The following is a 19,071-nucleotide window of genomic DNA, read 5'->3' on the forward strand; positions in this document are numbered from 1 at the left end:
CAGTGACTGAGGAGAAAGGACTCGGCAACAGGTTTTTCCTGTAAATGCCAGAAATGGTCATTTCTTATATTCAGTGTTAAGGGTTTTATATTTTGCATCGTCTATTCTTTCATTATGTCCAGGTATCAGTAAAGTTTGATTGCCTGTTACAGCCTGGAGTCAGTTGTGCTTTACGGGAGTTAAGAAAGGAGTCATACTGTCCACATTCATGCGCAGCAGTTCAGAGGTCTCTGAGTTAAGGGAGGAAAGACAGGCTTGATGAGACCACAGGTGAGATGCAGGGGTCAAAATGATGAATATCAGCGGAGAGCTGGTGAAAGTTGCTCTCGTTAGAATATAAATTGAAAAGATTCAGGTTTCTTCAAAGCAGAGCCACTCAAAATATTACACCCTTCTTTCTACCTCCCCATTGGCAACGTGGATGGTTAAAGTAAGAGGATTAGTGTTTAAAGCAGCAATATGTTTTAAAGGATAGAGTCTTTCAATTCTTAGTAAAGTGAGTGTCTTTTCAATTCCATGCATTCTTAAAGGCAGCTAATGTCCAACAGAGGCAGGCAATGCTTCTGCGTAGTTGGCACAGGCTTAATGAGCTCTGCTCATGAATCAGGATCCTGTTACTGGTTTGAGTGGACAGTCATTTGTTAGTTTAAGAAGAACCTATATCTGGACTACAAGTGTCGTAATGTGAAAACTATTTCTTCAGCCTGTTCTGAGAAATACAGTCTTAGAAATATACAGTCATAATCTTGAGTTAAAAGAACTCTTCCCATTCATTTCATTTATTTCCTTCATTTTACAGATGAGTAAAATATAGACCAGCAAAATAATTCACCCAAGGTCCCATATTGGTAAAAATCTGTGAAATGAAGGTGCAGGGTAATTTAATGAATGATATGCATTATTCTAATGAAAATATGTAACATTGGTTTCAAATGAACACATGTCAATTAAACATGTTAATCTTCCTCATTTATGTCTATATACACATATTATAAACACATTTATCCACATAATGGTGATAAGTTAAAAATTATAAACAAAAATATTCAAGTTTCTTATAATTCACAGCATGGTATTACCAATACACATTTAAAGAGCCATAAAGACTTGATCAGATCTTTGAAAGATCTTAATATAAAACCATTTCATAATCTATCCCAACATTAGAAAAGACTGTCTCAACACTAGAAAAACCTGTATCTATTCTGAGCCACTTTTGCCAACATCTAACTCCATTTTTTTGTGGTTATTTTTGGGTTTTCCTTCTCGCCTTCGAGATTTTCAGCACTCTTTCGGGCAATCAGAACATAAAAATGCTTTCTGAGTAGACAGTAACACTACCCATTAGAGGACATGCTCCCCTCTGACTACTCTGCCAATTACTTCTTTCATTTTGGGTGAGGAAATACTTGTTCTGAATTCCTGCATGAGCGATTTAAAAAATGCATATTGCTTTCCCAGTCTTTATATGCACACATACTAGGGACTTCTCATCTTCTTCTTAACCCCCTTGTTTATCTATGAATCGCCCTCTGAGACAACTGTTTATGAGTAAGGTCTAGCTCTCTGACGGGATGACTCATATTATGTTAATATACAGCCTGCTGGTAAATTAATGCTATGTAATGAAAAAATACAAGTGTGGTATTTAATAATATTTTAAAGTATGTGCAGTAAGTAAAGATGAAGACCTCTAAATCTTACAGTTTTTTTCTTTTAAATGAGTTTGTGGAAAAGATCATTTCTGTTGTGGCACTGTGGTGTTATCATTTGTGTTCAGTAGTTGTAATGCATTTGATTTTTAATTCTCAGTGAGCCAGATTCTCTGCAAAGCTTAAATCCCAACCTAGAAATGAATTGGTGGACTGCATCAATTCTCTGGGGTATCATTTGGTGGACAGCTCCATGGGGTATGACTACTCCATGGTGCCCAAATATTTGGTGAGGGATTAATAAATATTGTTGAATGGATTAAATTCGGGATGTTTACGGATATAAACATGTCCAAATCATTAACACAGAAGCAATATTACTAAAACAGAAGTCCAGACTGCTACAATACTCATAAACTAAATGTCTTATTCTCAGTCCTTGTGCTATAAATGGGGCTGTACCACCAATTCCATGTGTGTAGTATGTGACTCAACCTAGGTAATAGAAGAAACTGGAAATCAGTGTCAGGTAAGCTCTCACGACATAACCATTAAACTCTTGGCGCTGGTATCAGGGCTTTTAATATGCACAACTTAGAGAAACATGAACTGATGAGAATGACCTTTCCCAACAATAAAACCTGGATTTTTGTTAATCTGTTTATTGATGGAGCGATTCTATTTTTTAAAAATCCTTAAGATTTAAATCACTTGGTACAGAAGCATATGATACAATTGAGTATTGTAAAACATTATTTTGGTTTGTTTTGTTTGGTGGGTTTGACTTTTTGTTTATTTTTACTTTGCAATGTGCAATGTGCTTTTATTACTGTTCCTCCTTTTACCCTTGAAACAATCACAGGAGATATTGGGAGAATTTTATAATAACCTAATTATTTATTATTTTCTCACCCCCTCCCCCCACCACAATATAGATACAAAGTGTCAAAGAAAAGACTATCAATGAGGACCTAAGGATCATCCCTGTGCTGCCCTTGAAAACATTGATCTTGCGAAACTCTGCAAACACATCAATAATTTTCACTGAAATCATTTTTAACCTTCAAAACCCTTGCTTACAGGTGGCCATTTCAGTAGCAAAAATTGATATTTACCGTAATTTCAAAAATAGAAATTTGGCTTTAGTTAAAAATAAGCCTTATAAGAAATTGTTTTTCCTCTGGAGCAAATAATACTAACAGGATACTCTAACAATACTAATAGAAAACCAAATTATTATGTTTTTCTTCATAATTTCACTTTGCTATAGAGTGATACTGTCTGTAGGACTCTTTCGTATCCCCGTGGCAATCTTGTGGTTACCGACTGTGTTTTCTAATCCCCTCACATTCCCCCTTATTCCCACCCCCCCTCCCATCTAGCAACCCTCAGTTTTTCCTCTATGTCTCTGAGACCGTTTCTGATTAGTTCATTCATTTATTCTTTTCTTTAGATTCCACATATAAGTGAGATCATATGGTATTTGTTTTTCTCTGTCTGACTTATTTCACTTAACATAATGTTCTCTAGGTCCCTCCATGTTGTTGCAAATGGTTAAGATTTCTTTCTTCTTTATGGCTGCATAATACTCCATTGTATAAACGTACCATAGTTTCTTAATTCAGTTGTCTACCGATGGGCATTTCGGTTGTTTCCATGTCTTAGCTATTGTGTATAGTGCTGCAATAAACATAGGGGTGCATAAATTGTTTTGAATTAGAGTTTTGGATTTCTCCAGATAGATACCTAGGAGTGGAATTGCTGGATCATAAGGTAGCTCCATTTTCAGATTTTTGAGATACCTCCATACTGTTTTCCATTGTGGCTGCACCAATCTGCAATCCCACCAACAGTGCACAAGGGTTCCCTTTTCTCCAAATCCTCACCAGCACTTGTTGTTTGTTAATTTATTGATGATAGCCATTTTGACTGGGGTAAGGTGGTATCTCATTGTGGTTCTTATTTGCATTTCTCTAATGGTTAATGAGGTTGAGCATTTTTTCGTATGTCTGTTTGCCTTCTGTATGTCCTTTATAGAAAAATGTCTCTTCATGTCTTCTGCCCATTTTTTAATTGGGTTGTTTGGTTTTTTGGAGTTGAGTTGAGTGAATTTTTTATAAATTTTGGATATTAACCCCTTATCGGATATATCATTGGCAAATATCTTCTCCCATTCAGTAAGATCTCTTTTTCTTTTGTTGATGGTTTTCTTTGCTGTGAAAAAACTTTTTAGTTTGATGTAATCCCACATGTTTATTTTTTTTCTTGCCTCCCTTGCCTGAGGGGATATATCAATAAAAATCTTATTCCAGGTAATGTCTGTGAAGTTTCTTCCGATATTTTCTTCTAGGAATTTTATGGTTTCAGATCTTACATTTAAGTCTTTAAGCCATTTTGAATTTATTCTTGTATATGGTGTAGGAGGTGGGCTAGCTTCATTTTTTTGCATGTGTCTGTCCAGGTTTCCCAGCACCATTTACTAAATAGACTGTCTTTACCCCACCGTACATTCTTGCTTCCACTGTCATAGATTAAATGGCCATATAGGCATGGATTTATTTCTGGGCTCTCTATCCTGTTCCATTGATCTATGTGTCTATTTTTATGCCAGTACCAAGCTGTTTTGATTACTGTAGCCTTGTACTATAATTTGATATCAGGTATCGTTATACCTCCCAGTTTGTTCTTATTTCTCAAGATTGCTGAGGCTATCCAGGGTCTTTTATGCTTCCATATAAATTTTAGGATTACATGTTCTACTTCTGTGAAAAACGTCGTTGGTAGTTTGACAGGAATTGCGTTGAATATGTATATTGCCTTAGGCATTATGGACATTTTAATTATATTAATTCTTCCATCCATGAACATGGTATGTGTTACCATCTATTTGTATCTTCTTTCATTTCTTTCTTCAGTGTCTTATAATTTTCTGAGTACAGATCTTTTATTTCTTTGGTCTTTATTATGTAGAGATGTGATCGCTCTATTCCCACTTTCTTAAGGGTTTTTATCAAATGTTTTTTCTGCATCTATTGATACGATCATATGATTTTTATTTTTCATTTTGTTAATGTGGTGTATCACATTAATTGATTTGAGGATGTTGAACCACCCTTGCATACCAGGGATGAATCCCACTTGATCATGGTGTATGATTTTTTTAATGTATTGCTGAATTCTGTTTGCTAATATTTTGTTGAGGATTTTTGCATCTATGTTCATTAGAGATATCAGCCTGCAGTTTTCTTTTTTTGTAGTCTCTTTGTCTGATTTGGGGATCAGCGTGATAGTGGCTTCGTAAAAAGTGTTTGGGAGTCTTCCCTCCTTCTGGATTTTTTGGAAGAGCTTGAGGAGAATAGGTGATAATTCTTTTTTGAACGTTTTGTAAAATTCACCTGTAAAGCCATCTGGTCCAGGGCTTTTGTTTGTTGGGAGATTGTTGATTACTGATTCAATTTCCCTGGTGGTAATCAGTCTATTCAGGTTTTCTGTTTCTTCTTGAGTTAGCCTTGGAAGGTTGTATACCTCTAGAAAATTGTCCATTTCTTCCAGATTGTCAAGTTTGTTGGCATATAGTTGCTCATAGTAATTTCTTAAATTTTTTTGTATTTGTGTGGTGTCTGTTGTCACTTCTCTTTCATTTTTGATTTTATTAATTTGGGGCTTCTCTCTCCTTTTTTTTTTTTTTTTTGATGAGTCTGGCTAAAGGTTTGTTGATTTTGTTTATCTTCTCTAAAAACCAACTCTTGGATTCATTGATTTTTTGTATTGTTTTTCTCATTTCTATTTCACTTATTTCCACTCTGATCTTTATTATCTCCTTCTTCGTACTCCCTTTGGGCTTATTTTGCTGTTCTTTTTCCAGATCCCTTAAATATGAAGATAAACTGTTGATGAGTGATTTTTCTTGTTTCTTTAGGTAGGTTTGCAATGCTATGAATTTCCCTCTTAGGACTGCTTTCGCTGCATCCCATAGATTTTGGGTCATCGTGTTTTCATTTTCGTTTGTCTTGAGATATCTTTTGATTTCTTCCTTGATCTCATGGTTGACCCATTCATTATTTAGTAACATGTTATTCAGCCTCCATGAATTGGTGTGTCTTCCAGTTTATTTTCTGTAGTTCATTTCTAATTTCCCGTAGTTCATTTCTAATTTCAAACATAGCACTGTGGTCAGAGAAGACAACTGGTATGATTTCAATTTTCTTAAATTTATTAAGACTTGTTTTGTGGCCTAACATGTGGTCTATCTTGGAAAATGTTCCATGTGCACTTGGGAAGAATGTGTATTCTGCAGCTTTGGGGTGAAATGCTCTGAAAATATTGATTAAATCCAAGCGGTCCAGTGTGTCATTTAAGGCCGTTGTTTCCATATTGATTTTCTGTCTGGAAGACCTGTCTCTTGTAGTCAGAGGTGTGTTGAAGTCCCCTACTATGATAGCGTTACTGTTGATCTCTGTCTTTATGTCAGTCAATATCCATTTTACAGATTTAGGTGCTCCTCTGTTGGGTACATAGATGTTTACTAGTGTTATGTCCTCTTGTCAGATCGATCCCTTTATTATTATATAGTGCCCATCTTTGTCTTTTAATATATTCTTCATTTTAAAGTCTATTTTGTCAGATATAAGTATTGCAACTCCAGCTTTCTTTCTCATTTCCATTTGCATGAAATATCTTACTCCAACCCTTCACTTTCAGCTTGTGTGTGTCTTTTGATCTGAGGTGAATCTCTTGTATACAGCATATACAAGGGTCTTGCTTTCTTAAGGACTGATTCTTTAATAACCATCATGAATTCAACAAGACTCCTCTCCCTTTTTATGTATGTTTGGTGTTTAGATTATTAAATAAAATACATGCAATTATTTCTTACACATAATCATTTGGAATTCAATTTCAACTTGAAATTGTATAAAAATGAGATAGCAAACATATCACAATACCAAAAAAAGTGGAGATTTTTCTAAGGTGACAGTGTAATGATTGGCTTTAGACAATAAAACTGTGGTGTGATTGATTTCAAAGCAAATGGTTGCTGATCAATCACTATGCTTTCAGGCCTTTCCTCCATACTCACACTGATTTATACTCTCAGCTATTCTTGTACTCATGTTGATTAACTGAGAAAATTTCTTTTGAACCAATCTAAAATAATCTCTGTTTCTGCAACAATGAGCATAATTGACAATTACAGCACATTACTCACAGCTCAAAATATCTCTGCCAAACAAAATACCTACAATGTGATGAAGGACAAGTACACTGATGGATCAGAGGAATGGGACGTGAGACTCCCTGGAAAGAATTAAAATTGGACAGGCTTGGCTGGTTAGGATCGGGGTGGGGGCGGGGTGAAAGGATAAAATAATAAAAAGAAAATTACAAACATTACAAACTTAGTTGTCAAATATGCTCTAAAAGGATAGTGACCATATGTGTCTTACTCACCACAGGATACCCAGAACCTCGCACAGTTCCTACACAGTAGTCATTCAATAAACATTTGTGGAATTTCATAAAGAAAGAACACAAGCCAGAAAGCAGGAATGATAACCAAAGGAATGAAACCACTAAAACAACAAATCCTCATTTCATTTTGTTGCTAATAAAGAAAGACAAAAGCAAGAATATGATTTGGGGTTTTCTTTGTAATGTGCACTTTTTAAAGCATCTTTACTATATTATCTTCTCTGACCTTCTTTGGACCCTAATGAGTGACCACAAGTGAAAAATCCATTTTTCATATACTTAACTTTAACTTTATAAGGATTCCAAGCTGTGACAACTTTGCCAATTTTGTATCTTAGGTGGTGATTTATGTAGTAGAGAAAGGAGGTCAGTCTAAGAAGGGATTCATTATTTTTAGTTTAACCATAAGACTCCCAAATGAATCATTCTTATAGGGTAATTGTGAGGAGGAATACTAAGTGCAGCTATCTCTACAGTGCCATGCAAAATGTATCATCCTTTCCAAATTTCTTTTTGGTCTGCCCTCTCCAGGTAGGCACTGATTGAATGAAATAGCATAAATTACTCACCCTGGGTCATTAGAAGAACAATTGTTTCCAAAAATTCAGGATTGTAAAAGTACAGCTAGAAAAAAATTATGTTTTTAAAGATAGGGTAAATTTGGTTCACAGTCTTTGGACAACATTTTAAAAGTCTTCTGGGAAAAGAAGCGATTCTGGGGCAACTGCTAGTATATTTCACCAAGTGGGCTCCTATCTCCTGGACTCAAAACTGACAGCCCATTTAGGTGGGCTTTAAATTCAGTGTGCAAAGAACTTTCCAGATTCCCCATGCCTTCCAAACAGCCAGGATTTGCTTCCAGTTTTGAATACACCCTAAACAAAAATTCTGTTAAAACAAAACAAAACAAAACAAAAAACAGGGAACCTCAATTAAAAGACATCTGGTGAGTGACAATTTTATCCAAATGTAGAGCATCCAAAAGAATCCTAAGTCAAACAGAGGGCAATTTCATCAAGAAGCTAACAAATCCAATTGAGCAGAAGATATCCTGAATCTCCTCAAACTGGTAGGAAGAAAATGATACAGGGGACTAGGAAACGAGAGTATAATGTAAAATACTATGAGACACTTTAGAATTCAATACATGGGAGAATTGAGTAACAAAGAAGAATTTTAACTTATCCAGTTCTTTCTCCAGATGAGAAGATTTATAAAAATTTATGAGTTCTGAGAATATCAATGAAGATATTATAAGGAAAGATACTTTAATTTTTTTTTAATAACCCCTATTTAAAAATACCCTATATAGAAATGTTTACATGCCTCTCCCCTTGTCTGTGCCTGTAAGTCCCATTCCTGCTTAGGATAAAAGCAATGGCATTGCTAGAGGGAATGGGGATGGCTCAGATAATCAGCTCTGAAATGTACAAACCCTCTGAGAATTTGCTTTACTGGTAAATCCATCGATAGGACAAGTGTTTCAGACACCTATGTCATTAAATTGGACATTAAGTAAAAACAATATAAAATAAGCAAAATAAAACTAGTGAAGGAAGGGAAAATGTTTTTGAGTAAAATTAAAATTAGCCCCTAGGTCTATAAATTGATACACAAATCATTGAGCCCCCTAACATAAACTCTAGAAAACAGAAAATGAAGAGAAAGATGTTAACCACATCATTTTTAGTGTTATCCAATTGAGAGAATATATGGACTTGATTATTGGTCACCATCCTCTGGGTATAAATATTAAGTGACATTAAAATCATCCCTTAAGAATCAAACTTTCTATTATAAGTGGAATGTTTGTGTCACCCCAAAATTAGTATGTTGAAGTTCCACACCCCAATGTGGTACTATTTGGAAATGGGGTTTGCGGGGAGATACTTAGGGCTAGATGAAGTCACAGTGAGGCCAGGGAGAGAGCTCCTATCAGGAACCGAATCAAGACAGCACCTTGATCTTGGACTTCCCAGCCCCCAGAACTCTGAGAAAATAAATGTCTGTTGTTCAAGCCACCTAGGCTGTGATATTTTGTTATGACAGCCCAAGCTGACTAATATACTTTTTTGCCCCAATGCTTCGATTTTACATTTATTTGGGAATTGATCTTCAATTCAATTTATGAACGGACACCACATGACTTAGAATCAAGAAATTCATAACTGGTAGGAAACAGAACTCTCACCTAGTTTAACCACCCATTTTATGCCTGAATTGTTTATAAGATATGTAATTGACTAAATGGTCTTGGAAGCTGCACTGGCACTCCTTTAGTGAAAAGAATACATTACATTTCCAAGCATTTTCATCTGATCGATTTCTGAGGCAGATATGGTCACGCTGCTTCTGTAGCTACCAAAAAGCATCGGCAAACCTCAAGATAGAGAGAATTTATCAAACAATTATTTCATTTCATTTTGATGCACTTTTTCTGTTTTACGTATAGATACACTAAGGCTCAGAAAAAATTAAGTCATTTACTAAAGGTCAGATCTTTAAGCACTAGTAGATCTGAAGATTGAATCCAGATCTCTGAATTTAACACTATTGTCTTTTCACTGCACCCATGAGCTCTAAACTATTTTGATTACACATCCCTATCTGTAAAAAATATTTTGGATGTATTGTCCCAATTAATGTATTTATTGATTGCACATATGTGCTATTATATATTTATCAAACACATACAAAGAGTCGAAATTTGAAAAAGGTAAATATAAATAGAAGTCCTAATATGTATTTTTTAAAGCGCACATTGGATATTGCTGCACTTTATCACATTGGCTCCCTTATACCAGAAAGACAGTAAAGAGAGAGATCAGTGAGAGCATCTCACAGTATTGAAAAATGCCAGACCTAATGTTGGAAGGTGATTATTATTCTGAATACAAAGAATAGTAAATCTATTGTTTTAAAAATTATTTTCAACAGAAGTACAAGCTTCTAGAGTTAAATCTTTAACCTAAGAAAACTCATACTATGTCAATATTTCACTGGAGTATAAGAAAACTCATACTATGTCAATATTTCACTATGTCAATATTTCACTTAGGTTAAATCTTTAACCTAAGAAAACTCATACTATGTCAATATTTCACTGGAGAAAGGCCAAGAAAACTTGAGTCATGAATGTGATGCCAGGGTCAATGTAAATAGCTCCTTTCCTATTGGGACCAATGGATCAATACGAGACAATAGAATTGACACAGGTTGTTAAGAGCTGGAGTAAAGTTTGGACCACTATAGCAAATTAAACTATTTAATCAAAGCGGAGTTGTTGGTATAGCACTTTTTCATAAACATTTTTAACAGCCTTAGAAAGTATGTTCTATATTAATTACCCTATCTTTTTCGGTCCTAAATTGCTATGCTTTGTAGATAGAAGGAAAAAAAAATCCTAGATGTTTACAACTAAATGCTGCTCTACATTAAACAACTTCATGAAACCATATTTGAGGAAGGAGAAGGCAAGCTTTAAATAGAGAAATCAGGTGATCCATCACAATTTAGAATAGTAAACAAAAATAAAGCACCCCTTCCACATGGGATTTTCCTCCTATGAAACTTAGAGTACTACCTCACCAAGCCTCATTTTACCAATCATGTTTTTGAGTAGGATGGTTTTATACCAAAATTTAAAAATTTGTAATTGCTGTACAAATGGGATTTGTTCAGTTCCCATTAAAGCAAAAGTCAGAACACCAAGAATTCCTCCCAGCTTTCGCAGATGGCAAAGGTACTTCTGAAGGTTAGCACGGAGAGAAACAGGTTCATGCTCTGCCATTGCGGTGTATAGACAAAGAACCAACACCCAGAAATAAACAAATGCGATCTGAAGCACCCCAAGAGGGGTAACACTCCAAGCAGTCACACAAAAACTTTGATAAGACCTGTGAAAATGAAATGGCAATCCATTAAGAGGTAGCATGAAAACTTGAAAAAGAGGTAAAGACTTCATACCACAAAATTTATGGGATAATCCGTTGTAACACTTCCTTTTGGAAACAAACATTTCAAGAAAAGAGTTATCTATTAGATCAAGGGTTTTGCTTTCTATTTTTCTTTTCTTCTCTTTCTTTTTCTCATTATTATTAAATCAGAACAGCTAGAGTTTTTAAAGAAGCAGATGCTATTAAATAATCAACAATTTTTTTTTTATTGTATGACATTGTTTCATTTGTTTTTCCTTTAATGCACTAATTTTTCTAGAACTTGGTCTACACAACAGGGATTTTCCGTTGTTGGTAATTTTCAGACACTTCGAAAAGGTTAAAAGAGGTAAGAGATTTTTTCTTTTTTTTAATCCCAGCTTTGACTACATTTTAGGAATCACAGAGAGAAAAGAAAACAGGAAAACATGGAGTCTCACTTAGAAACTATGGAGACTAGGGCAACGCTAACGATAAAACTCATTAGATACCTTTGATATATCAAGCATCGTGTGTTGACATCATTTCCATATCACCCTTTAGACTACTGGAGTTAGTAACTGGTCAAATGTCCCACAACTGGAAAGTTGAAAGAGCCAAATTTTGAACCCAATTCTGTATGATTTTAAAGCCCACACTTTTTCAACTAAACCAAGCTACCTCTCAGGAAAGGCATTTCATCTCCACAGGCCTCAAGTTCAATTTTCCTTATCAGTAAAATAAAAGGTTGGCTCAGAAGATCTTTAAGTTCTCTTCCAACTTTAAGAAGTAAGAAATTATGTATCAGAAACTCTATAAACTTCACAAGCCCTGCAAAATTCAGTGACACAATTTTTATGAGAAATAAATACTAACACCATGCATTCTATGAAACAAATAATGTAATCAATTGCAACAATTATTTAAGTCAGGAATGTAGAGCTTCAATTTTTTGCTTTCTGTCTTTTTCAGTTGATGTGCCATGTATTGTAAAATAGCTTCCTGCTTTTGAAATTTGTGGACATCTTTCATTGTTATATATGAAACCATATGTTTGTCTTAAGATATTTTAATTTAGATTCATTTATGATAAATGTCTGCCTGAAAGTTCGTCCTAATATAATATTAATGATATTTGACTTATTTAGACATTTTCAATTTAATAAGTTGTGTAAGCACTTTGATTTACTTTAATGCAGTTTGTGCTATTTGGCTTACTTTGAATTAATTTTTAAGAATATTATTAATAATTAATAAATTTCAAAATTACGTTTTATTTGGTTTAGGAACTCAATATACATTAAAGTATGGATCAAAACTGATCACATTATAGCATCAGAAATAGTTTTTTAAAAACCCTATTTTGGGGGGCTGGATAGCTCAGTTGGTTGGAGCACAAGCTCTAAACAACAGGGTTGCTGGTTCGATTCCCACATGGGCCTGTGAGCTGTGCCCTCCACAACTAGATTGAAGGACAATGATTTGGAGCTGAAGGGTCCTGGAGAAACACACTGTTCCCCAATGTTCCACAATAAAAAAAAAAAAAAAAAAAAAAAAAAACATTTCTTTTTAAACCAAAACCCTGTTTTTATGAACTGATGTTTGGAAGTTTCGAGTAAAGCAACTAATACAGGTCTTGTTTTGCTTATACATGATGAAATAAGAGAATATGTTCAAGGCTGATATTTGTAAGTACTCTTCTCCACTTAATATGTTGCCGGCATAGTCTTTCTTTCCAATAAATGAAAAACTAAGTTAGAAATAATTGTCCCTATACTTCCCCCCATCTTGACATCTTGAGTTCCTAGCGATGTATTAGAGGTGCTATATAAGAATTTTAAGTAGGTAAATGCAACTTGTATATCTGGTAAAGACAGTTTGTGGTCAAATTTTCATAATTGAAAAAAATTCAACGAAAGTGTCTATTTCCTATATTTAATCAACAGTCTGTTTGGGGTATAGATGTGATAATTAATTTAAATTTCCCAATTTACCTATTGCGTGGATTAAATAAAAGTGCTCTCTAAATTCCCATGTCTTTAAACATCCCAATCTCAACAGCCTTAGACTCAGGTTCATCTTTTCCCCATTTCCTCCTTGGTGTTTACTCAGTATTTCCATCTCAGTGAAGAGACCACATTCATCCTGTTAAGTAAACCAGAAGCCCAGCATGTAACATCCAGGCTTTTCTCTCTCTTACATCTCAAAACCCATACCTTACCAAAAGCCATATCATGTTTTCCTACTAAAATCTCTTAAATATGTTCGGTTCACTCTATATCCTTATCATTGCCTTCAATGAGCTAGTTAGTCTAGCCTTTATTCATGACATTGAAGCCATCACTTTCCCTACCACTAAAGAGTCATTGCACAAATGTTAACTCTGCCTGGAAACCCCTGCACACCGACTCTGTTAGACTAACTCACCCTTCCAATCACAGCTCTCAATGATCTTTCCTCAGAGAAGACTTGTCTAACTTCCATGACTAGGTCAAGTCTTTCTATGACATGCTTTCATTGTACTATAAAGCTTCTCTAAGAAGGTATCACAGTTTATTCACTCATTTTTCATCTGCTCTGTGAAAGGCATTATGCTGAGGATACAGTGATAACTAGATAAGCAAGGCCCCTGTCCTTAGGAAGTCTACATTCTAGGATGGAGAATGAGGCCATCACGTCTGACGACAAGTTGAAAAATATTTGCCCTAGGGAAGGAGATACAGGAAACTGTTATTTTATGCTTATTTGTGTGATTATTTTTAATTAAAACTTATTGTGGTGACAATTGTTAGTAAAGCTACATAGATTTCAGGTGTACAAATCTGTAATATATCATCTATATATCACATTATGTGTTCACCACCCAGAGTCAGTTCTCTTTCCATCACCATATATTTGATCCCCTTTACCCTCCTGTTGGCTAAGATCAAGTGCTGTGTGATTTTTTGATGAATGTCTAATTCCCACAGTAGATCATAAAGGCCAGAGCCACTGCGACCGTGTCTTACTTTTGTACTGTCCATATGCATAGTACCCATCTTTTTTACACACTACAACTACAAACTGTCCTCCAAAACTAGCAAATAGTCACTTTAAAAAGTGGTTTGTTTATGTTTCTATAGCTAAAATTTTTCATGGATTCTTCCCAAATAAAGGAAGAATTCAGAGCATGCAATCATTAAAATAGATACTGCACCAGGTCTTGAATGTGAGGAGAAAAATATGAACACTGATTTAAGTATTCAGAAATAAATAAGGTGACTGTCCAAAGACAGGCTTTTTATTTCCTCTTTTGCGTGCCTTAAGTTTTTGCAATGACAGATACAAGATACACAGAGACACGCGGGAAGGGCAGAGGTCATTTTAACAATTAGAACATCCTCTTTGGATTTTCAAATGTCATAAAGCTAAAAAAAAAAAAGAAAAAGAAAAAGAAAACATTCTCACATTCTAAATCAAATCAATTCTACAAACTTTCCTCATCAAAAACAGAAAACATCTACTTCTAAGTGTACAATTTTGGATTCTATAATGGAAAAGATTAGGGGTGGGAGATGACATTTTTAGACCAGTTCAAAATAAACTTTTAAACTCTAAAGTGACAGCTTCTAACTAGGCAAAAATTCTCTGGCTCTTTTCTATGATAAATGGTAATCTCCCACTTAGAGTCATTTTTAAGTGGAAGCACTTTCTTTATGTCAGGGAATTTTCAAGAAGCTAAGAAGCAATGAAATGAGAACTCTGCTGTTTACATATGGACAAATGTAGGCAACTCAAGTTCTCTTAATCTGGACGTGTGAACCTTTCTACCATGATGAAAATTTTTCCATTACGCAATATATGCAGTATATTTATACACAGAATAAATAGGAAATCTCCTAGCATTATTAAGTACTCTCAGTTTCTTAAAGACATGGCTCAGTTAATCATTTGCTTTTAGAATGTTTTTCTCCAAGAACAAGGAAATCTTTAACCGTATACTTTTAGTTATCTAAATTATTCTCCCTTTTGCCTTTACACATTTTTTTTCCTATCACAAGTCTCTGAAATTTAATAAAAGAAGAAAGCATTAAGTGAATGGTTTGCTTTTATATTTAAATGATAATAAGAAAAACTCAGTAACAGAAAGATGTGTTTGCAGTTTGGTAATTTGTATGCAGGTCACCTCCTTTTCCAATGAGCAACTGTATGGTGATACAAGAAATTCTAGGCTCCAAGCCATGGCTCTTTATTTTATGCAATAATAAATACAACCAAACACCAACCAGTAAGACAAATGAATGTGCACATTCCCTCAGAGTTTATTGAATTTCCTTGGTTGGTAATTAAACACAGTCAGTACTCAGACAAAAAACCTGGCACACTTCTGGTATATTCTCCTTTTCTAAGAAACCCTATTTTGGGCACACTAAACTTCCCTCTCCGCATACTCCTGCATTACTCACCCTTAAATGCTGGATGATAATTCAATAGACAGAATCAAATATGGCCTTGGGCCATCACAATAGAATCACTGGTTTTAACACACATTTTTCTATACTAAAAAAATGTGTTTGCGTTTGTGGTTTTTCTGATGACTTCAAATGAATGTTCCTACGTCACAGCTACATCTGTTTGGATGCATTTTTTCCTCTTGGGTAAATGAACAAAGTGATATGTTCTTAGAGCTTGTCTGCTGAAAATTAACAGTCTGCTTTCATCCCTGCCTTGTATAGCTTTCTTTGAGTTGCTCTATTTGCTTAGGCTTTCTTTCATTAGCTAGTAGAAATCTAAAAATTATCACTGACTCGGTACCTTAAGAACACTAGGTAATTGGAAATAAGGCTTAATCTCCATTAGGGCAATGAGGGTGTTTTCACTTAAATTTTTTTTAAAGGAAGAGAGAGATTAAAGACGTATGCCAGGGTAGAGAGCCCATGGAAGTGATGCCCCACTGATTAAGTATTTGCATTATTCGCTGTATACAATGAGCTTTCAGAATGTGATTGATTGAAGTACCTAGTGACATTAAGTTCAATTTATACTTTTGGACTTGCCCAAAAAGTTTGATACATAAGAAACAAATTTCTTTAATTTCAATTTTTAATTATATAATTTCTGCATGCATCCAAAAATCACGGTGTGCCATATAATGCCAGTAAGCTTATACAAATGAATGGTAAGGTATATAAACTGGCTGAAAGAGAATTCCCATCAAATGTCAACCAGGCCACAAAGACGAACGAGTCTTCACTTGTCAATAAGCCATGTTCAATCAGACAACTGAAAGTTAACCAACGGTTTCCCACAAGCCTGATTATGATAGCCCGGTATGAAAATTCAAAGAAAACAGTAAAAAGTTATGTGTACCCATTTTTTTAAAAGAAACGAAAACAAAGGGTACTTACGCTTTTGCTCCGAGAAAGTAAATCACAAGTATTTCTTTTCATGGCGATGTGTTAAGTAATTCAAATGGGCAATAGTTGTTTCCACTGTCACTGCTCTCACTGCAACAATTAGCCACTCAAAAGCCAAGTGGCATTCTGAAAAGAAAGGCAAGGAAATGTTTAATCGAGTATATGATTAACATGTGCACTTCAAAATGCTGTATGAGACTAGGACAGTAATTCTTAAATTATTCATCAGAACAGGCTAAAATGGTTTTGTGTTTAAAGCAATAAAAGGACACACAAGCAACATTTCCAAAACAGCTTTTGTTAAATGTAAGTTAAAGATGTCAAGCACCATCTGTTTTCCATTAAATATGCAAGCCTACATTTCTAGTAGCTGAAAAAATAGGTATGTTGGCCACAACCTCAAGTCACAGGTATGTAACAAAAAAGTATACTAAATTGTGTATGTGCTGATGCTTGCTGGTATAGCTAGGCACCCCACAATTTTCCACTAACGGGTCACTAGGGTAGCTCGGTCCACCACTGGAGAATGCTTAACTACATCTGAAAGCCCTCTGATCACTACATCACGGCCTCATGTTTTATTAGCAATAATCCACAGTACACTGAATTCATCCCAGTGGCTTTTCAGGAAATTGAGTGAGTTCTCTACCCTTTGGACTCAAAGAGGTTGAAAGGTTGGGAGGAACAACTTACCTAATCAAGCAATAACTATTATTTCAAATATTCCAGAATAGTTGCCACTTGAATGACACAACAGCCTCATGAACTAACCATTTTTGCACTAAACCCTAAGGTGACTGTTTTAAGTTTTGAAGAAAAAGCAAATAGCATAGTTATTGTATTGTGTTGGTTCTGATATTCAGCTATATCTGGACATGACTACATATTCATAGGGCATATTTACATGTGGGCTGAAGTACCTTTTAGGAAAGAAGCCACTCTAAGGGGAACCAGGATGAGGCAAACAGGTTTGACCAAAACACAAAAACGCTGACGTTGTAGATGTGGACTGATGTGGTAGATGCAGACCGATTTTAGCAATAGCACACATTCTTATCATTTGAATTTGATCTAAGCTTCTCAGAAGACTTGTGTCTGAGGTTTGGGGAAAAGAGTAACAGTAGCAAGGTCTGAAGGAGTTTATTTTGCTAAACTATTGAAAAACGTCAAAATGCATAGTGTGAATTACACATTCAAAAAAAAATAAAGAAAGCAAAGTGACTACAGATAGTTTAAAAAAGCATACAAAACAAAAAGAGGGAGGACTCCATGGAGCACAACATCTGTGGGTGCCCCTGGAGGAGGCCAGCCCTCAGGGGCAGGAGGACCCAATGGCCCCCCACACCAATGGAGAAGGACCTCACAAAGCTTTCCAGCAACCCGCCAAGGCACGCTCTCAAGGATCAAAGACTTGTTTTGAACACCTGTGAGTCACCCCTCAAAACTTATAAAAATAAAGGGAGATATTTTTAGAGAGGCCGGAGACCCCACAACAGCAAGGTGGAGCTAGAATCAGAGAAACAGTGTTTATTATTGCTAAGAATATGTCTATATGCAACTTGGGGACACGAAGGACATTGAGGGAGAAAACATTCTTCTGGGGTTGATGAAAATGCTCGCTGGAAGTTAGAGAAAAATACGCATAATCAAATATGAGTTGCTAGGATAAATATGCTATTTTTTATTTGTTTGGGTTTTTTGTTTGTTTGCTTTGAGTGTGTATGGCTTTTCATAAGGGAGTGGGAGGTAGAGAAAAGAATTGATCCACAAATGCAAAGTTCTCAGCTAGTATACCTACAGGAATTGAGTCACCTTTACTGAATGAGTTACAATGCTGAGAATTCTATTAATCCTCAGAAAATGTGGAATTATGTTATTCACCCGGATCGATTTAAGAAGTAGACAGAAATAATATAAATGGTGAACTAAATAGTTCATACCTAAGGAGAAAATTAAATCCAGCTAAATGCTATAGGGAGCTTACATATTATCAGAGAAAAACTCATTCAAAACATTTTATTATTCATCAGTATTTAATGAGTACCCTTAGAGGCAACCATGGAATAGTTGTCCGTAGCAGGCTAGTGACTCCATGGTTTTGAGTTAACAAATCAATAAAATCAGACAAATATGGTGGATTTGACCTGATGAGTTTTGCTGAATTAATTAGATTTTTAAGAAATTTGCTTTGACATCATTTTAAAGACCATCATTAAGAGAGAATTTCCTATAGGAATTTAAAACCTGTATAAATTGAAATAAGCAAATGGATTTAATTGAAAACTGACTGCTGATGGATGGCCCTGTATGCCTACCATGTTTCCCCAAAAATAAGATCTAACCGGAAAATAAGCCCTAGCATGATTTTTCAGGATGACATCCCCTGAACATAAGCCCTAGTGCATCTTTTGGAGCAAGAATTAATATAAGACCTGGTCTTATTTTCGGGGAAACATGGTACATAGGAGGCAACGTGGCCTCAATAAAAAAAAGCATGCACCTTGGAACCAAATAGGCATAGGTTAGAAGTTCAGCTTTTTAATGGCATGCTATGTAGCTTTACGTAAGTTATATAACGACTTTGAGCTTTTTCTAGATCTACAAGAGAAATACTACAATTCATGTGTGTGTTGAGTT

At 35.2% G+C, this 19,071-nt stretch overlaps 1 protein-coding gene across 3 annotated transcripts in view; it reads right to left on the bottom strand.

Moving 5' to 3' along the window:
• PDE4D (phosphodiesterase 4D) overlaps positions 1–19,071 on the bottom strand; it is a 1,245,242-nt gene that overhangs the window by 978,172 nt on the left and 247,999 nt on the right. For all 3 annotated transcript variants that reach the window (XM_033111247.1, XM_033111245.1, XM_033111246.1), the window contains one exon: positions 16,426–16,560. In XM_033111247.1, the coding sequence (XP_032967138.1) occupies positions 16,426–16,467 (42 nt within the window). In that variant the 5' untranslated portion in view covers positions 16,468–16,560. The remainder of the gene's footprint in view (positions 1–16,425; positions 16,561–19,071) is intronic.

This window comes from Rhinolophus ferrumequinum, chromosome 7 (assembly GCF_004115265.2).
Source record: "Rhinolophus ferrumequinum isolate MPI-CBG mRhiFer1 chromosome 7, mRhiFer1_v1.p, whole genome shotgun sequence".
NCBI classification, from domain to species: Eukaryota; Metazoa; Chordata; class Mammalia; order Chiroptera; family Rhinolophidae; genus Rhinolophus; species Rhinolophus ferrumequinum.